Source organism: Myxocyprinus asiaticus, chromosome 42 (assembly GCF_019703515.2).
Source record: "Myxocyprinus asiaticus isolate MX2 ecotype Aquarium Trade chromosome 42, UBuf_Myxa_2, whole genome shotgun sequence".
Taxonomy (NCBI): domain Eukaryota; kingdom Metazoa; phylum Chordata; class Actinopteri; order Cypriniformes; family Catostomidae; genus Myxocyprinus; species Myxocyprinus asiaticus.
In genome coordinates, this window is record NC_059385.1 from 31,748,033 (window position 1) to 31,767,201 (window position 19,169).

A 19,169-nucleotide genomic window follows, 5' to 3' on the forward strand; every position below is an offset into this window, starting at 1 on the left:
AACCTAGCAACAACCCAAAACACCACAAGTAGCAACCACCAATTTCCAAGCAGCCACCCAGAACACCCTATTAACCACCAAACAAGGATCTAGCAACCAGACAGAACACCATAGCAACAACTTAGCAACACCCTACCACCTGCATTGTAATGTCATAACAACCACCTCACAATACTCTAGCAACCACCCAGAATACTCTAGCAACCAGCAAGCAACACCCTACCAACTGCATAGCAATGCCTTAGCAATCACATTGCAATGCTTTAGCAACCACCCAGAACACCCTAGTTACCACCTAGCAATGCTCTAGCAACCATCAAAAACACTAGCAACCACCTAGAAACCACCCAAAACACCCTAGCAATAGCACAGCAATGGACTTGCAACCACCTAACAGTGCTCTGGCAAACACCCATACCATCCTCACAACCACCTAACAATGCCCTAGCAACCAGACAGAACACCCTATGAACTACCAAACAATGTTCTAGAAACCACCTAAAACACCATACAAAAGCAACCACCAATGCCCTAGTAACCAACCAGAACACAATGAACTGCATGCTGATCCCATAATAATCACCTCGCAATACTCTAGCAACCACCCAGAACACCCTAGCAACTACCTAACATTGCCTTAGCAACCAGACAGAACACCCTATGAACTACCAAACAATGTTTTTGAAACCACCCAGAACAGCATAGAAACCACTTTATAATACTCTTGAATTCACCCAGAACACCCTAGAAACCACCTAACAAGGTTCTAACAACCAGCCAGAACACCATAGCAACAACCTAGCAACACCCTACCAACTAGCAATGCTCTAGCAACCACACAAAATCTTAGGAACCACCAAGAAAGCATCCAAAACACCCTAGAAATGGCATTACAATGCCTTAGCAACCACCCAACTATGATATGGCAAACACCCAGAACACCCATAAAACATTGCCTTAGGAACTACCAAGACCACCCTCACAACCACCTAATAATGCCCTAGTAACCTGCCAGAACACCCTAGAAACTAACTAACAATGTCCTAGAAATCACCTAAAACACCATACAAAAGCAACCACCAATGCAACCACCAATGCCCTAGTAACCATCCGGAACACCATGCACTGCATGCGAATGCCATAACAATCACCTCGCAATACTCTAGCAACCACCCAGAACACCCAAGCAACCACCTAACAATGCCATAGCAATCAGCAGAATACCCTAGCAACCACCTAACAAGGTTCCAGCAACCAGCCAGAACACCCTAGCAACTGTATGGCAATGCACTAACAACCACCTTGCAATGCTCTAGCAACCACCAAGAATACCCTGTTGTGGTGGCAAATTATGCATGGACAGACACTCACAATATCTTCAGAAAATGTAAACATCTTGTATAGTAGTACTCATATTAATAAATGCTCTCAATTTCAGTAAAATACCAAATCACCCATGGAATTGGAAGGATTTGAAAGCTTCCAAACTGTGTTTGTTGTCATTATTAATGAAAAGATTTATTACAATGAGGTGATCAATCACTGCTATTGTTCACTGTCACACTGTCAGACTCTGTGAAAAGAAGGGAAAATCTGGCAGTGGCCAGCAACAAGTGGCTCATATTTGAATAAAATAGACACAAAGGCAGTGAAATGAACAATTAGGAACCCTAATGCCACTTCACAAGCTTACAAAAGTGAGGAGTACAAATGTCGATCGAAAGACATAAATTATACATCTGAATTCTAGGTCAAATCTGAATGATGTACACTGTTAAGAGTGGAAATGTGCTATTTCAACTTGCTTTACCCTTAAAAATTACTTTTCTAATCACATAATTATTTTCTTTGTTGTTACTTGCCATTGGCTTTTGAGTCCCCCTCTACAAACCACAGTGCAGCAGTGTGCTGACTCTCAAATTGTTCCTCTTCCTAAACTTGTGTCCAAGTCCTTCCTCTCTGTTAATGCCAGGACTGGATTATCAGTAGCGACTGCTCCGCTGTGTCTGCCTAAACCCAGCCTCCCCTCTAAGCAGGGTGGCATAGACCCTGCTGTTTTAGGATCAGACATGGTTGGACTTTATTGTTGCCAATGACAAGTGCAGCCACCCTTTCATTTAGATATCAAAGCCTGTTCTGCGTGAAATCTAAATATGATACGTTATATAACTAGACCCACATCTCAATCTTCAAACACTGAGCTCTGCTGAAACTCTGCAGATTTCCACACAATTTGAAAGATCATTGTTCAAAAACTTCTCTCGTATTCTACCATTTGCCTGTTTATTCATTTAAAGTCTGTTTTGTGTTTACTGTATATTGATTACATTACGTCTTGACTCAATTTTGTCGTCACTTTCCTTGTCATGTTGAACTTCTTTGAGTGATGTGTCCCAACTTACCTCGTCCTAGTTACCTGAAATCCTCTGCAAAAGCACTTGTCAGGACTTCATGCTCATTCACAGCATATATCATATGATAAAGCCTGTTGACCATTAAACCATACTGAACATTTATGTAAAGGTTTCTAATGTTGGCAACTATGTGATACATGCTCAACATCTGTTTTCTTTACATAAAGGTGCATTTATGTTACTATTGTTTAATAAGAGTTATTAAGCATTGATGACATGTGTGGTAAAATGGCTCACTATTTGGCAAGTATTGGATGAAAGTCAACTTTAAGCATGTGGTTATAACTGCATATAAATGATTCATAATGCATTTGTTAATGACATTATCATTGTAAATTATAATCCCTTAACAAAGGGAAAATTAATGTGAAGTGTCACTGAATTTCTATTTGATTTTGGATTGTTGTAGCTGTTTACTCCTGCCAGTTTCAGTAGTTCTTATACATTTTTTATTACACGTTTCTAAAATGTATTTTTGTTGGGGTCATATTGACAGAAACAGCATTACTGTATTTGATGTCACATTTCAAAAATGTGCATGTCTACTTTGTGATACAACAGAATGTTAAAACTTTAATAATATCTGCCTACTGGGTTTTGATTGGGTCAGTGAAACATATTAAAATGATTTGAATGGAAAATAATGGGTTAATTTTGAAATGACTCTTTTTTTATTTCTTCTTCTTCTTTCTTTATTTATTTTTCACATAAATCATTTGGCCCTTTTGGACTCCAAACAAAAAGACAGTAAAATCAATCTCAACAGAACATGAGGGTTAATTATATAAAAGGTCAAATGTAAATATTTTCAACTTCCAATAAGAGTACAGTACTCAGCTCTGTTTAACACATTTTACCATGTTTAAATGTTCCAAAGACTTCCACAGATCTTCGTCTGCAATCACAAAGTGTGAAGAAGTGTGCAGAATCTTAAGGCCTAGATGTAAGTCTCAAGTATCCCTCAAGTGACCTGGACTAAACTCTTGGAGATCATCATCCTTTTTGCTGTGTCTTATTAGGCTTTAAGGTGTTTACTGAATATTTATTTTGTGTCATGTTCTGTTGAGCTCTTTAGACATCCAGAATCTTGCAATATTGTGATGTTGCATGCAACAGAGGCAAGCAGTGTTGGATAAGTTTGTAGAGCCCAACTGTTCTCTTCCCAGCCCTGCTTCTGTTGACATCTGAAGACAAAGCCACCGCTGTGGTTCTTAGACTTGTCATTCTCAAACTCAGCAGCTGAAATGGGTCTGATGGCTCCTGCTGGCTGCTGAATTTCTCCGTCAGTGTCTGGTGAATTGGGATGAGCATTGAGGAGCGTGGGAGGTGTCGGGAGGCCACGGCAGGAGAATATGAATAATCATTCAGATGAAAGAAATTGAACTGTAGACACATTAATCTTGTGGGTGGAAGAGCTACTTTGCCTTAAATTTAGATTAGAATAATTCACTGAAAAATAGGGCTTTAGAGCTGATGCTTAGAAACACTTTTTTCTGTGAATATGGTCATCTGGGTGGTTCTAATATTTGAAAATGCTGAAATTGAGATCAACTGTGAACCATTGGCTTAGATGTCCTGACAGCAATGTCACAATGTAAATTAATAATAATAATAATAATAATAATAATACAATTCAAATAAAATAAACAAATACGTTTGAAATTTCATATTTTAAAATGTTCTTTTTTTATAAACAAATAAATAAATCTTTATGGTCCTAAATGTAGGCTTAATTTTCTTTGTGCAATTATATATATATATATATATATATATATATATATATATATATGTCAAATGTGAAATTTTAAATGTATTTATTTGATTTGACCCCAAATCAATACTAATGAAAATAATAATAATAATAATATATATATATATATATATATATATATATATATATATATATATATATATATATATATATATAATTATTATTATTATTATTATTTTCATTAGTATTGATTTGGGGTCAAATCAAATAAATACATTTAAAATTTCACATTTGACAAAAAAAAAAAAAAAAAAAAAAAAACCTTATGGTGCTAAATTTAGGCTTAATATATCTATCTAAACGGCCTTCATAATACATCAACTATACACGCTTCATAGAAGTACCCTGTTTCTTTATTATTCTCATTAAAGTATTTGCAGTGTAACTGCAGCCGGACGCAATTAACACACAATATAAACATAACTGTCGTTTTATCATTGTTCATACAACTTACACCTTCATTAGTCTACCTTCGTTTCATGTCATCTGCAGTCATTGATGTCTATTGGAGAGCTGTAATCGTTCACTCCTCCTCCTAATGCTGCCAGCTGTGTCGGTGTCTGACAGCTTCGTTAGTCTCAAACACGAGAGATCTTCGGAACGCACTGCGCCGCTTTCCGTTCAAATGCGTTTTTATCTCTGCTTATCTATGTAAAGCGGTCCCGATGTCCTCTATAACTCTCCTCGGATGGCTTCAGTACTGATGTGATTTCAGTACATTCGTTCTTCAGAGACATTTCTGCAGTAGAGGAGTATGCGTTCACGCTGGAGTTACATTCACGTCTGGATTTGCGTCTTCATTCTCGAAGCGTTCAGGACATTCGGCATTCCCAGTAATGAAGGTAAGACATGGGAACTTTGCGGGAAAGATTGTATGTATTGAAGGGATATGATGGTTGACTATGAAGTCATTGGAATCTCATTATAAAGCAGCATGCACTAAAAATAAAAGGTTCTTCAATGGTTCTTAGGTTAAGACATCCTATTACCCAAAACCGTTTTTTGGTTTGATTTGTATGTGGTTCTTTGGAGATTAAAAGTTATTGATGCCACATTATGCGTTCTTCAGATCAGCCTGATGTTTTTGTTGTTGTTTCTCCAAAGCACCAACATATAAATGGTTCTCTAAAGAACTTGAATTTGAGAATTGTGAGAACTTGAGAAATCTTTATGTAACTTAAAAAGGTTATCTTAAAACCATACATTTCCACTCAGATAACTGTGTATTTAAATAATGTTAAATATGCAATAATTAGCATTGTATGGGAGCTGCATGGATATGCTGTAAATTAAGTTTTAATATTTGATGTGTTCAATAAATGGGGAAACTGAATGCATCAAAATCAGACGTCTTTTGTTCCCCAAACCCTATTTGAACATTCTTGCCATGTCATTTTTTTATTCGTTTGATAGAGAGTCCTAATGAAAGTCTTTAAAGACCTTCAACATAAATGCTCTCTGCACTGGGTGAAATTATCATTTGTGAAGTAGCAATGATTTCACACCAGACTTAAGTTTCTTAACATCACCCAGTACTACTTGCCAAACTTCCAGCCAGGCGGTCTTCAAATGCAAATCTCAATCCACTCATGTATATTAATTGAAAACTCTGATATAGTTAATATGTCATGCTTTGCTTTCATTCCCACCTAATGTTTGCTTGGTCTACTAGAACCTTTGTGTAGACTTTGTGAATTGTCCTGTCCAATCAGATCATGACAGATGGTTCAGAAATTACAGGAAAGGCCAGAAAGAACAAAAGTACAGTATCCAGTTAAGCTTGGCCACCAAGCTTTATAAGATAAAATTTGATTTATATAAATGGTCTACTTTAATGTGGTGTGGCATAGTCAGTGAGGACAAAGACCTTTGTAAAAAAAAAAAAAAAAACATCTCTCTCTCTCTCTCTCTCTCTCTCTCTCTCTATATATATATATATAGATTGAAGTTTTTTTATTTTATTTTTTATGTGATTTTCAGATGTAAAGGAATCTCGTTAAGATGTGGTTTCTAAAGCACACAAAGAAGTGGCAAACTATGAAGTTACAGAATTAAGAGAACAAAGATATACAGTGTATACTAGGCACTTATTCATAAAGGTTTCAAATAAAGGGAACTCCAATATTTATTTGTTGCAGCCTAAAATGACACCTGGTTACAATATGTTTTCATTTATTTTTATTTTGTATTTTTATTGTGATAGCTCAAGTGAGCACATGGGAGGGTGAATTTGCATTTGCGGGCACAGAGACAAAGGAATTGTAAACATAGCATGCATCAAAGTTCCCTAAATGTGCTTTGTAGTGGTCTGAGAACAACATGCACTGACTACAAATTATTTTCCATATTTTCCTGCTCTATTTCCTAGGATCCAACATTCTGCACATTTACTGCATATGAAACGCTTTCAAGCACCCTGACTATTTAAGTAGCGTACACAAATACTGTTTGCCCCACTGTTACCATGGGATGTGTCAAAAAAGTATCTGTAACTATAATTGATGTGTTCCAATTTATCACTTGGCTGAAGTGCCCAGCCTATAGAATATGTAAATATTGTAATGAATGGTTGAAGTCAACATATGGATAGTGCAGTGACAAGTGTGGGGATGAGTTGATTGATTGCACGCTGATGATGGCACAATAAAAATGAGCGCAGTATGGGGGAGGGCGCCTGGGTGCCTACACAGACTGGCACAATGGTCCAGCAGACGCAGAAGGACAACGGCTACTCGAAAATCACAACAGCTGCTAGTCTGGCAGAATTTGAACAAACCTGTCGATTCTGAGAGCGATGAACTCTGTACTGAACTGTAATCTATGTCAGAGCAATGTGTTTACAAAACACCTCAAATGAACAGTCACAATTCTCACAATTGAAGTTTAACCTTTAAAGCAAAGCAGAAACAAAGCAAAATGCTTAATAAATCTCTCCTTTATCTAGTTCAGAACTTTACACTTCTTTGTACTAATTAGACTTATGCGATTGTCCCTGGGATTTGTTTTTCATTATTATTTTTTTATTATTTGTTTTTCAGTTTAAGTTAGACAATGTACATTAATGTCTGTCTTTTAAATTAAACATATGCAGTCCTCATTTAGAGACTTTTAAATGGGCCACCAATTTCATTTGGTTTTAAATGCAGTTTAAATGTAGTGCATTATCGAATGAAGCATGGTCATTCACTAGACATGGCTGTTTATTTTATTTTTTTTCTTCTACTAAATTGTCTGTTGTTTATAAATTAGTATATTGAAATGAAATACTTTTGGAAAACTGCTATAATCCACCTAGGTTAAACATTTTTCTAATTCTTTTCTAATTTACTTGATTATAATTTAATAAATTTTGACCATATTAATTACTACATATAATATTTGTACTTTTAAAAATTAATTTGCAACACCGCAGTTCTATTTAAAATTAACAAGTAAAAGCAAAAGAAGAAGAAATGGTGACCTGATACATGACCTAAGATACACACTTTTCCTGATACAGACAAATTAATGTTCACCTTATGCATCAACTACCCATGTATCAAATTTGGGCTTACATAACATGTAAGATCAATGTTTGTCAGCCCCCACCCTGTCTATCTTATTCATTAGGGCGTGAAGAAAAAAAATCAAATTTTTAAACATAGAAGTTTAGATGGACTCCCTGATCTCTGCCTCAAAATTTTGCTTTGTAATTTTGCATTGATGCCATTGCTAATCTTCTCACACGAAATAGTCTCGCCAAACAACCTTTGATCAAAACACAATGTCAAATTAAAATTCAGCCCTGATCGGACTGTGAATGTAAAGGTCATCTAATTAGCTGTGGAGTTACTCATTCCTAAAAGGTTCCAGCAGATAAAAAAGCACCTAGTGTGACCTGCTCTGTGTATTAAATACTTGCATGCTAATCCATAGAATGAGAGTGTTTTTTAATAGCCGTCTCACATCGACTGTTCACTTAAATGCAAAGATTATGCAACAAATATTTGTCCATTTTCTATAATATTTCCTGTTGGGTCTGTTTTCAAATGACAGTCCTTAATGTTTAAAATCATTTACATAAACATTGTAACAGATCTCATTTGATTATGCAGGTATTTGTATGTAAAGTGTGGTTCTTTTAGCACACATACTGTACATGTTTGGATACACACTGTTATATACAAAAAGAGATGTTAACGAATCCTTTGTTGAGGCTAACAGAACAATGGATTTATAGATTTGTTCTATTTCATTTAAATCTTTATTTTTTAATAAATAAATTTATTTATTAAATAATTTAATTTAGAAATCTTCAATATGAGACAAATATGTTTAAATGTAGACTTTACGTACAGATACATACTGAAAATAATGAGATGACCCTGAATAAAATTATATTGTGATAAAGGACAACAATAATGTAATCTTTAAGCTTCCCAAGCCATAAACTACTCATATAAATAGCTATACTTTTGAAAAGTAGTTAGCCACAATACAAGCTATTCATAAATAAAAAAAAAGTACTTTACTTAACTGAAGCTACTTAAGGAGACAATATCTTCATAAATATATAACTATCACTTGAAGCTGTATAAGAGGCATCTAATTTTTTTTTAAATGCATACCTTGGGTCTTTAGTGACCCGGAACCTCATTCCATCCCCTTTACCTCATCCACGTTTTGGAGTTATAATGCTCACACCTCTTTACTATTTATCAAGCTTTCTATTCTGAATAGTTTAAAGGCGAAATTGCACAAAATATATATAATTTCCAAAAGGTCAAAGAGTCATTAAAGATCCGAGATATGTAATACTGTTGCTTTTTCTGCGCTTCCATAAATCAGATGTTTATGATTATTCCATATAGTTTACTGTCACAGGATTGCCAGTATATTTCTTTGTTTATTACAAGACAAATGAGTACTATATTCATACAAATGAATACTACTGTATGTCATGTTAATTTTCTGTGAAAATGGTGAATTATCAGCACTCAAAATGCTTGCACACATACATATCATACATGCTATATCTTAGTCACGGTGGCGCTGATGTTTCAGTGATTAACTTGATTTAAATTTGGCATTGCTATTTGACGAAGCAGCAGTGTGAAAGTAAACTATAACAAGTGTAACACATGTACAGTGTGATTTGGCTATTGACATTTGCGTGTACTTCTGAAATTATGTAATTAAGCGTCTATTTAAACTCAAAAAGTAATTAATTGTGTTCTAAAGAGCGGCACACACGGAACATATTTTTAAAGATGCCCTTCCCTTTGTGTGTTATTCCTGGTTTCGGTCATTATCTCTTGCCTTCTGACGGTCACGATCGCTGTCTTTCATGTCTGGGCGCTACCCACACGGAGACAGTGTTCGTGGATGGGTCATGTACTCATTGCGAGAACATGTCCATGGCAACGTTGCGGTATTTGATACAGTATATGAAAATAAAACATAAAAATATAACAGAATATATTCTATTATTTTATAACTGTCTTAAAAAAAAATATTCAAAAAAGAAAAATCTAATTGTTTTGAAAATTTGACACTGTTGGGCATTTTGTAGATCCATTTGTGGTAGATATTCGTCACTTAGGTGGCTTAAGACCCGAGCATGTAAAAATGTTTGGCGAAACATCCATGCATTTAGGGGTAAAATAAAGAGCAATCTCCAATAGGGAGGCAGCATTAAATATGCTATATGTAAGATTGACAACAAGCATTTGAAATGGGTACTGCAGTCCAAATTCAAAATATTGGAGAGTTGTCTGCCCCGCCCCAGACTCGAAGCTCATGCAGGTTGCCAGAATGAGGACACGCAACAGGAACGAGTGAAACTGAAAATGTCAAGCGACGAGCTTTACACTGTAAGTTGATCAGCTAATGTGTACGTTTGCAATGTTTTTATTGTTTGCAAATTATAAACCAGCTCATTTGGATTTTTTTACTCTGTCAGTGTTAGCGTGATGCATTGCTGGCTATGTACGGTAGCCAAAGCTAAGCCCGTTTACCCGAATACAAAAGCCCACTGCTCCAGAAACACACACTCTGTAGTTGGAGTTACTACTTTACAGGCCCCGATAACATATTGCTTAATTTACAGAAAACGTATAAATAATTTCACGTTCATGTCTGAGTAGTAGCCCACAGTTCTTCCTTGTTGCAGCCCAATGCAGATCTCAGTTAAATTGCATTACATCAACTTACTTAGTTTCAGCTACATACTTATGTATTCATATTAGGATATACACTTCACAATGGGGGTTGAAAACGAATATTGATTCAGATACTGACCAGTATGAAAGTGTTCCACTTGATAGACATCCAATACTGAACAGTGCCGGGGCCATCAAGTGATGCTTCTTCCAGTTCCTCTTGCTATGAGGTGGAGGTGCTTGGACACTCCTAGCTTAAAAGAACATGCCATAATCAACCTATGTACACAGAAAATTGTACATCGTTGAACTAAAATATTTACCTTGCAATCTAACGCTAGCGACATTTCACCACAGTCATTGATTCAGTCACAAAATACAATAAACTCTTCTAAAATGGATGTAAGGTTTACATTAGATTAGATAGATAAAACTGTAGCAAGTAGCTAGGGTTGGGTATGAGTAACGTTACTCAATTTGGACGTCAGTATTCATTAAATGTATAGAGTAATCACATTCGTAAATTGAGTCAATTTTGAGTCAAGCTTGTGGTTTCTGTCATATTTTTCTGTCACATTGGTTGTTGCCGAGGTAGTAAACAGCCGTGGCCTGTCCGCTCTGCCGCATCCTTTAAAACAGGATGCACATGAAACACAGAGTATGAATGCGAGTACTCAAATGTTGAATTTACTCAAAATGTCCATCCCCACTAGTAGCCGAGATAAATTAGATTGCTAATTTAGGTGATGCTCAATGCTTACCTGTTAAGGAGAAAATTAGCCAACTCAGCATCCGTTTAAAAAGGATTTCTGGGCTCTGAGCTGTCTCCATCTTCCAAAGGCATCTCCAGTATTTATCCTTGTTTTACTATGCCTCTGGTCATTGTGGTTTTTAGACGGATGGCGAGGCTTTTTAGGTCGGGTGGAATCTGTTATCTCTGATCCAGTTCGTTTGCTGGCTTCCATGGCTGCAGCATGCAGTGTTGTTTGCCTGCAAACTTGTTCAAATCTGGCAACCCGGCAGTGTCGAAATACTATTGGTGAGTGGGCAGTGGGCGGGACCACACAGGCCAAAACATAAACAGAAATTCCGGCCTGGAATGGAAACTTCAAAATAGAATATACTGGCTATAGCATTGTTATCGGAGAAGCCAGTATTTCAACTTAGCATGTTTCCTAATTCTCTAATTACATGTTATGTTCATTTTATGGTCATTAGTACAGTAAAAATATTACATATAGCACCTTTAAGCCTAATTTATAGTTACTGGGCGAACAGGCTTCACTTAGTTCTCCTACACATTTTGATGAAATGCAGTAACGTTTGTGTACAGCAAATGTGTTCATTTGGTTATATTTCTCCTGTTCACATACATTCTCTGAAATTCTTGACCTAGGAGAACTCGGCTGGTCGAAGAGCATTGATAACTGGTTAAAACTAATCGTGGGTGGGTATTTGCATACCACTCCCCCGAACATATGGGTATAAAAGGAGCTGGTATGCAACCACTCATTCAGATTTTCTCTTCGGAGCCGAACGGTCGATGCTCACTGAGTTGAATTCTCATGGCTGTTCATTCACCTCTGCTGGATCTGATGGCGCATTTCAGCGGATTCTCCCCCTCTGCACTGGTGCACTGCAGAGAATGCCCCTGGGCGCTTCGGCAGAAATAAAAGAGTATATTCTGAAAAAAAGAGTATATTTCTCTAAAAGAGCGACACACACAGAACATCTTTTTAAAGATGCCCTTCCCTTTGTGTGTTATTCCTGGTTGCGGTCATTATCTCTTGCCTTCTGACAGTCACGATCACTGTCTTTCATGTCTGGGCGCTAACCATGCGGAGACAGTGCTCGTGGATGGGTCATGTACTCATTGCGAGAACATGTCCATGGCAACGTTGCGGTTGCGGCTTGCCTTCGTAAGAAACCAAGCCACCCCAGTGGCTCTCCGCCTCGGTCCTTCTACCTACGGGTATGAGGCCAGCGCGGCTAGCACTGGGGGCGATTTGGGGACCTCAATGGGACCACCTCCGCCGGGTATCCTCCCACGGACCTCCCATTCACCAGCACGCTCATCTGTGCTGATCGGGCTTCCGGATGAGTCCGCCGGCTCGTCTCACGGTGAGTTCGACATCTTGTTCAGAGCCCACGAAGGTGATGAGCTCTCGAGCGCAGCATCGGAGAACGGGCTCGTCCAGTCAGACGCGGAAGCCTCAGCTGGGCTCCCCCCCTCGGATACGGTCGCCCAGTCACAGGCTGACGCGGAGATGACGGACATGCTTTCCCAGGCAGCTGTGAACTTCAGGCTAGAGTGGAACCCTCCACTCTCCCCTGAACCCTCGCAGCTCGATGATTGGTTCCTGGGCCCACGGCACCGCTCACAGCCACACCCCGCTCCAGTTCCTTTCTTCCCGGAAGTGCACGAGGAGCTGACAAGGTCGTGGGAGGCACCTTTTACTTCCCGGTCCTGATCTTTCAGCCCCCCCGTCCTCACTACCCTCGATGGTGGGGCGACCAAGGGGTATTTGGTGATCCCACCTGGTGGATAAGGCGCTCGCGGTGCACCTATGCCCGCAGAGCGCCGCCACCTGGCGTGGGCACCCGAAGCTCCCATCCAGGGCTTGTAGGTTTACGTCATCCCTGATGGCCAAGGCCTACGGTGCCGCTGGACAAGCCACTTCCACCCTGCATGCCATGGCTCTCCTGCAAGTCCACCAAGCCAAGGCGCTAAAGGAACTGCACGAGGGTAGTTCCACCCCGGGATTGATGCAGGAACTGCGCTTGGTGACCGACATCGCCCTCCGGGCGACGAAGGTCAAGGCGCGGTCTCTCGGGTGGGCGATGTCCACCTTGGTGTCCAGGAGCGCAACCTTTGGCTCAACCTGGTCGAGATGGGAGAGGCCGACAAGGCACGGTTCCTTAGTGCCCCCATTTCCCAGGTTGGCCTGTTCGGTGACACTGTTGAGGACTTTGCCCAGCAGTTCTTGGCAGTGAAGCAGCAGACAGACACTATCCAACACATCCTGCCCCAGCGCGGCTCAAGATTCCACACCCCATCTGCTCGTCGCCAAGGGCGTCCTCCTGCGGTGACTGCACCGGCTCCGCCACAAACCGCCCCTGCAGGAAGCAGATGCCACCCGTCTCACGGCCGGCTGCCAAGAACCTGAGAAACACTTCGAAGCACCCCTGAGACAGGCAACACAGGGGCAAGGAAACCCGCTTCTCTGGAGCTGGTAAGCAGACCACTCCATCCCCCAGTGAAGGGCCGGGAGGAGAATTTTTTGTTACCTTTTCATTTAATTTCGCCGCACGTCCAAGTGGCTGCGGTACCCAAGAATTCAGCAAAAGAACGGTTTCCTTGTTCCCTGGGTCACATTCCCGGTGCGCACGGCCGTCATCACGACCACCGTCCACCATTCCATTTCGGCAGGTTTGGCGCTCCAGCAGCGGTCTCCCCGCCCCTGCGCACCCAGCTGTGGCACAAATCCGCCCCCAATGTGACGGTCTCCATGGATCACAAGGACAGGCCTCTTCCTCCCCCATCCCAGGCTGTTCCGGGGGTGGTCACAAGGTGCTTCGATGTCCCTGAACTCAGCACGGCCATGGCACGACATGGCTCCTCAGGCTCCACCCCACCACGAGGCCCCACTCGCCGGTACATCTGACGAGATTGTCTCCGTGGTCCCCCTCGCCCGGAGCTTGGATGCGTGGCTTGCGCTTTCCAACCTGTCGCGATGGCTGGTCCGGACCGTCCGACTTGGCTACGCAATTCAGTTTGCCAGGCATCCGTCCCGGTTTAGCGCTGTCCACTTCACCTCGGTGAAGGGCAAGAACGCCGCTACCTTGCGCGCGCAAATTGCTACCCTCCTACGGAAGGGTGCGATAGAGCTGTCCCTCTGGCCGAGATGAAGAAGGGGTTTTTCAGCCCCTACTTCATTGTACCGAAGAAATGCGGTGGGTTGTGGCCAATCTTGTACCTGCAAGTACTGAACCGGGCTTTACACAGACTCCCGTTCAAGATGCCGACGCAAAAACGCATTCTAGCAAGCGTCCGGCATCAAGATTGCGGTGGTAGACCTGAAGGATGCGTACTTCCACATCTCGATTCTACCTCGACACACACCCTTCCTGCGGTTTGTATTCGAGGGTCGGGCATATCAGTACAAGGTCCTCCCTTTCGGCCTGTCCTTGTCCCCTCGCGTCTTCACAAAGTTCGCAGAGGCAGCCCTTGCCCCGTTAAGGGAAGTGGGCATTCGCATCCTCAACTGTCTCGATGACTGGCTAATCCTAGCTCACTCTCATGATGTGTTGTGTGCGCACAGGAACCTGGTGCTCTCGCACCTCAGCCAACTAGGGCTTTGGGTCAACTGGGAAAAGAGCAATCTCCTCCCGGTTCAGAGCATCTCTTTTCTCGGCTTGGAGTTGAACTCAGTCTCGATGACAGTGCGCCTCACGAACGAGCGCACACAGTCGGTGTTGACCTGTTTGAAGGTGTTCAGACAGAAGACAACGGTTCCACTGAAACTGTTTCAGAGGCTCCTGGGACATATGGCATCCTCAGCAGTGGCCACTCCGTTCGGGTTGATGCATATGAGACCACTTCAGCACTGGCTCCAGACTCGAGTTCCGAGATGGGCATGGCGCCATGGGACACATCGCGTGGCCATCACACCAGTCTGTCGCCGCCTCTTCAGCCCTTGGACCGACCTCACATTTCTACGGGCAGGCGTTCCCCTAAAGCAGGTCTCCAGGCGCGTCGTGATAACAACAGACGCCTCCAAAATGGGCTGGGGCACTATTTGCAACAGGTACGCAGCCGCCGGCTCCTGGACAGGCCCGCGGCTATGTTGGCACATCAGCTGCCTCGTGTTGTTGGCAATTCTGCTCGCCCTGCAGAGGTTTCGGCCATTGATCCAGGGCAAGCAAGTGTTACTTCAGACAAACAACTCTGCAACAGTGGCATACATCAAACGTCAAGGCAGTTTACGCTCCCGTTGTATGTCACAGCTCGCCTGCCGTCTCCTCCTCTGGAGTCAGCAGCACCTCAAGTCGCTGTGAGCCACTCACATCCCAGGCAACCTCAACACTGCAGTGGACGCACTGTCATGACAGGTTACTCCACCCTCAGGTGGTCCAGCTGGTTTGGAGTCGATTCGGACAGGCACAGGTAGACCTGTTCGATCCCCGAGAATCCTCCCACTGACCGCTCTGGTACGCCCTGACCAAGGCACCTCTCGGTATAGACATGCTGGCCCCCTGGACAACGCAAATATGTGTTTCCCCCAGTGAGCCTACTTGCAGTGAGCAGGTCATCCTAGTAGCACCCTACTGGCCCACTCAGACGTGGTTCTCGGACCTCATGCTCCTTGCGACAGCCCCCCCCCCCCGGCGATTTCCCCTGAGGAAGGACCTTCTTTCTCAGGGATGGGGCACCATCTGGCACCCGCGACAGCCCCCCTCTGGCGATTTCCCCTGAGGAAGGACCTTCTTTCTCAGGGACGGGGCACCATCTGGCACCCGCGACCAGACCTCTGGAATCTCCATGTCTGGCCCCTGGACGGGACACGGAAGATTTAAGTGGCCTACCACCCATGGTGGTAGACATGATCACTCAGGCTAGGGCTCCCTCTACGAGGCGCCTGTATGCCTTGAAGTGGCGTCTGTTCGCTAAGTGGTGTTCTTCCCAATGCAAAGACCCCCAGAGATGCACAATTGGATCGGTGCTTTCCTTCCTGCAGGAAAGGTTGGAGGGGTGGCTTTCCCCCTCCACCTTGAAGGTGTATGTAGCTGCTATAGTGGCACACCACGACACAGTGGACAAGTCCTTAGGGAAGCATGACCTGATCATCAGGTTCCTGAGAGGCGCCAGGAGGTTGAATCCCTTTAGACCGCGCCTCATTCCCTCATGGGACCTCTCTGTAGTTCTTCAGGGTCTACGGGGAGCCCCCTTTGAGCCCCTGCAGTGAGCTGAGCTTAAGGCACTCTCTTTGAAGACTGCCCTCCTGACTGCGCTCACTTCCATCAAGAGGGTAGGAGACCTGCAAGCGTTCTCTGTCAGCAAAACGTGCCTGGAGTTTGGTCCGGGCTATTCTCATGTGATCCTGAGACCCCGACTGGGCTATGTGCACAAGGTTCCCACGACCCCATTAGGGATTAGGTGGTGAACCGGCAAGTGCTGCCCCAGGAGGAGGCAGACACAGCCCTGACGTTGCTGTGTCTGGTGTGAGCTTTATACATATATTTGGATCTATTTAGAGTCTCTGAGCAGCTCTTTGTCTGCTTTGGTGGATAGCAGAAAGGAAGCGCTGTCTCCAAGCAGAGGATCGCCCACTGGGTCTTTGATGCCATAGCAATGGCATATCACGCTCCAGACGTGTCGCCTCCTGCAGGGCTACGAGCCCACTCTACCAGGATTGTGGTGGCGTCCTGGGCCTTGACCAGTGGTGCCTCTCTAACAGATATTTGCAGAGCAGCAGGCTGGGCAACACCCAACACCTTTGCGAGGTTCTACAATCTCTGGGTTTTCATCCCGTGTAGTGGCAGGCACAAGCAGGTAAGTCTGGGACAGCTCGCCAGGTGTATCGCTTGCGCATAGCGCCTTTCACCTCCCCTTAGCTAAAAACGTGCGCTGTTGACTCCCAGTAGTTTTTACAAAGTGTGTTCCCTGGATGAATTCCTCCAAGCCCTGTGGCAGACGAGTTTGCAGAGAAACTCGTTGCTGGCTCAGTATGTGCTAACTAAGCCCTGTACTGGGGTAGGTGCTCCGCATATGTTGGTTCCCCATAGGTGACCCCATGCAACGTATATCTTCCGCTAAATCGTTTCCCTGTTGGTAAACTGTGTCTTCCTTGGGCAGAGGCCTCTTCTCCACATGACATACTTCCGTCTCTCTGGGCGGGGTGTGGTCTCCGCAGTGTCTTCCCCTTGGGAGTGACACCCCCCAATGTAGACACTGGTGACCCCGGTCGGTTAAAAAATTTCATTCTTTTTTTGGGGAGAGAAAAAAAAGAGGATAAGAGGCCACGACTGGGCTAGCCTGTCCCTATCTTTTGGGCTGTCAACTTGTCCCTGAAGGGCCGTTGGACACTCATAACAGCATTGGGGGAGGTTACGTGTCGGCCTGGTGCGCTGGCTACGAGGCACACAGTGGTCTGCCTGTTTCGCACCGCCAGTTCACGTGACAAAGTTCAGCTTCTTATGGCATTTCGTATAGGAACCCCTAGTGTCACTACATCGACACAATGCCGAGTGAGTGACAGATAGGGAACGTCCTGGTTACTTTCGTAACCTCCGTTCCCTGATGGAGGGAACGAGACGTTGTGTCCCTCCTGCCACAATGCTGGACTACCCGCTGAAATGGCCGGGACCTTGTCTTGGCTCCTCAGCACAAAACCTGAATGAGTGGTTGCATACCAGCTTCTTTTATACCCATATGTTCGGGGGAGTGGTATGCAAATACCACTCGCCAATTCCCATTGACCTTTTTTCTAAGACCAGAGGTGTTTCGGGCTCCCAAGAGTGACCCCTAGTGTCACTACATCGACACAACGTCTCATTCCCTCCATCAGGGAATGGAAGTTACGAAAGTAACCAGAACGTTACCTAGGTTACTGTTGTTAAAATTGATTACTTTGAAGCTCATCTCTCAGTGATTGTGCAGAAGTAGGCTATCCTTTTTTATATGATTCGCAGCACAAACTCCACAAAGACACCGTGGCCACACAAATGAGTGGAGAGAGATTGAAGGTTTTATGAACTCAGATCAAATAACTTGACAAGTTTCATAAAGCAAAGAAGTGACACAGAGCTAAAAGCGCCAATCCAAGGAGAGAAAAACCTGCATTATTGGCATTGTTTCTGTGGCTGGAACAGTACGTTAAACACAGTGACATCAACCCCAATTAACACATTTTAAAACAATGTCACGCATAGTATAAACGCCGGCTTCATTCGCCTAGGGTGCTTTAGTTCATCCAGGAGAAAAAAGTTCTTCCATAGAATAAATCAGGCTTTAAGCTTAAACAGATACATTTGCTCTGAGTAGGAGTGTGCAGCAAAGCCATTATCTGTATTTGTATCTGTATCTGTTCATATAACAAAATTATCTGTGTCACTATTCGGATAGAACCAGGTGTGGGTGGGGCTTAAACTGGAAGTGCATCAAAACTAAATTAAATGCCCAATTTTAAATGTTACTCTTACATTAATAGTTTCTATTAATAAAATATGCCTTGTATATGCCTTTTCATAATAATATCCTAATAATAATAATAATAATAATAATTATTATTATTATTATTATTATTATTATTATACAACTATTATTTAAAAAAAAAAATCTTACTAGATGAAGCTGAATTTGTTAGCCACATTAACTGTGGAATATGTTGTGGTTACTCCTGGTATTTAAGATATTAATATCTGCATGAAACAGAATTTTCATTTGTCTGTGCATGTATAACAACATTATTCTGGAGGCAAGAGATGTCAAGCAAAATGTAAAATGTCAACTTTAAAAGAAATAGATATACGGGCTCCGACGTGAAATCATCCCTTCAGGTCAGGAATTTAACATTGCACTCATGTTTAGGCTATAAATAAATACATGAGAATCATGTGTTAATCGTGCGATACATTAACATAGACATTTCTAGAAGTGGAAAGTGTATATGATGCTGTATCTTAATGTTACACTTGACAAGCTCCAGACGCGTACAATTAACAGAGATTGCGCCCATCTGATCTGAAATCACAACGTGCACATTTTCATTCATAAGGTTTACACTTTAGAAATATTGGCTGCACAGATTCATAAATTCTTTGTAATTTTATATAAGTTTATTT

The 19,169-nt window shown here is 42.4% G+C and overlaps 1 protein-coding gene across 3 annotated transcripts in view; it reads left to right on the forward strand.

Annotated features, from left to right (window-relative positions):
• Window positions 1–4,794: 4,794 nt before the first annotated feature.
• The window catches only part of LOC127432332 (ephrin type-A receptor 5-like), a 182,355-nt gene continuing 167,980 nt past the window's right edge, over window positions 4,795–19,169 (forward strand). For all 3 annotated transcript variants that reach the window (XM_051683252.1, XM_051683253.1, XM_051683254.1), the window contains exon 1: window positions 4,795–5,027. In XM_051683252.1, coding sequence (XP_051539212.1) covers window positions 4,940–5,027 — 88 coding nt within the window. In that variant the 5' untranslated portion in view covers window positions 4,795–4,939. The remainder of the gene's footprint in view (window positions 5,028–19,169) is intronic.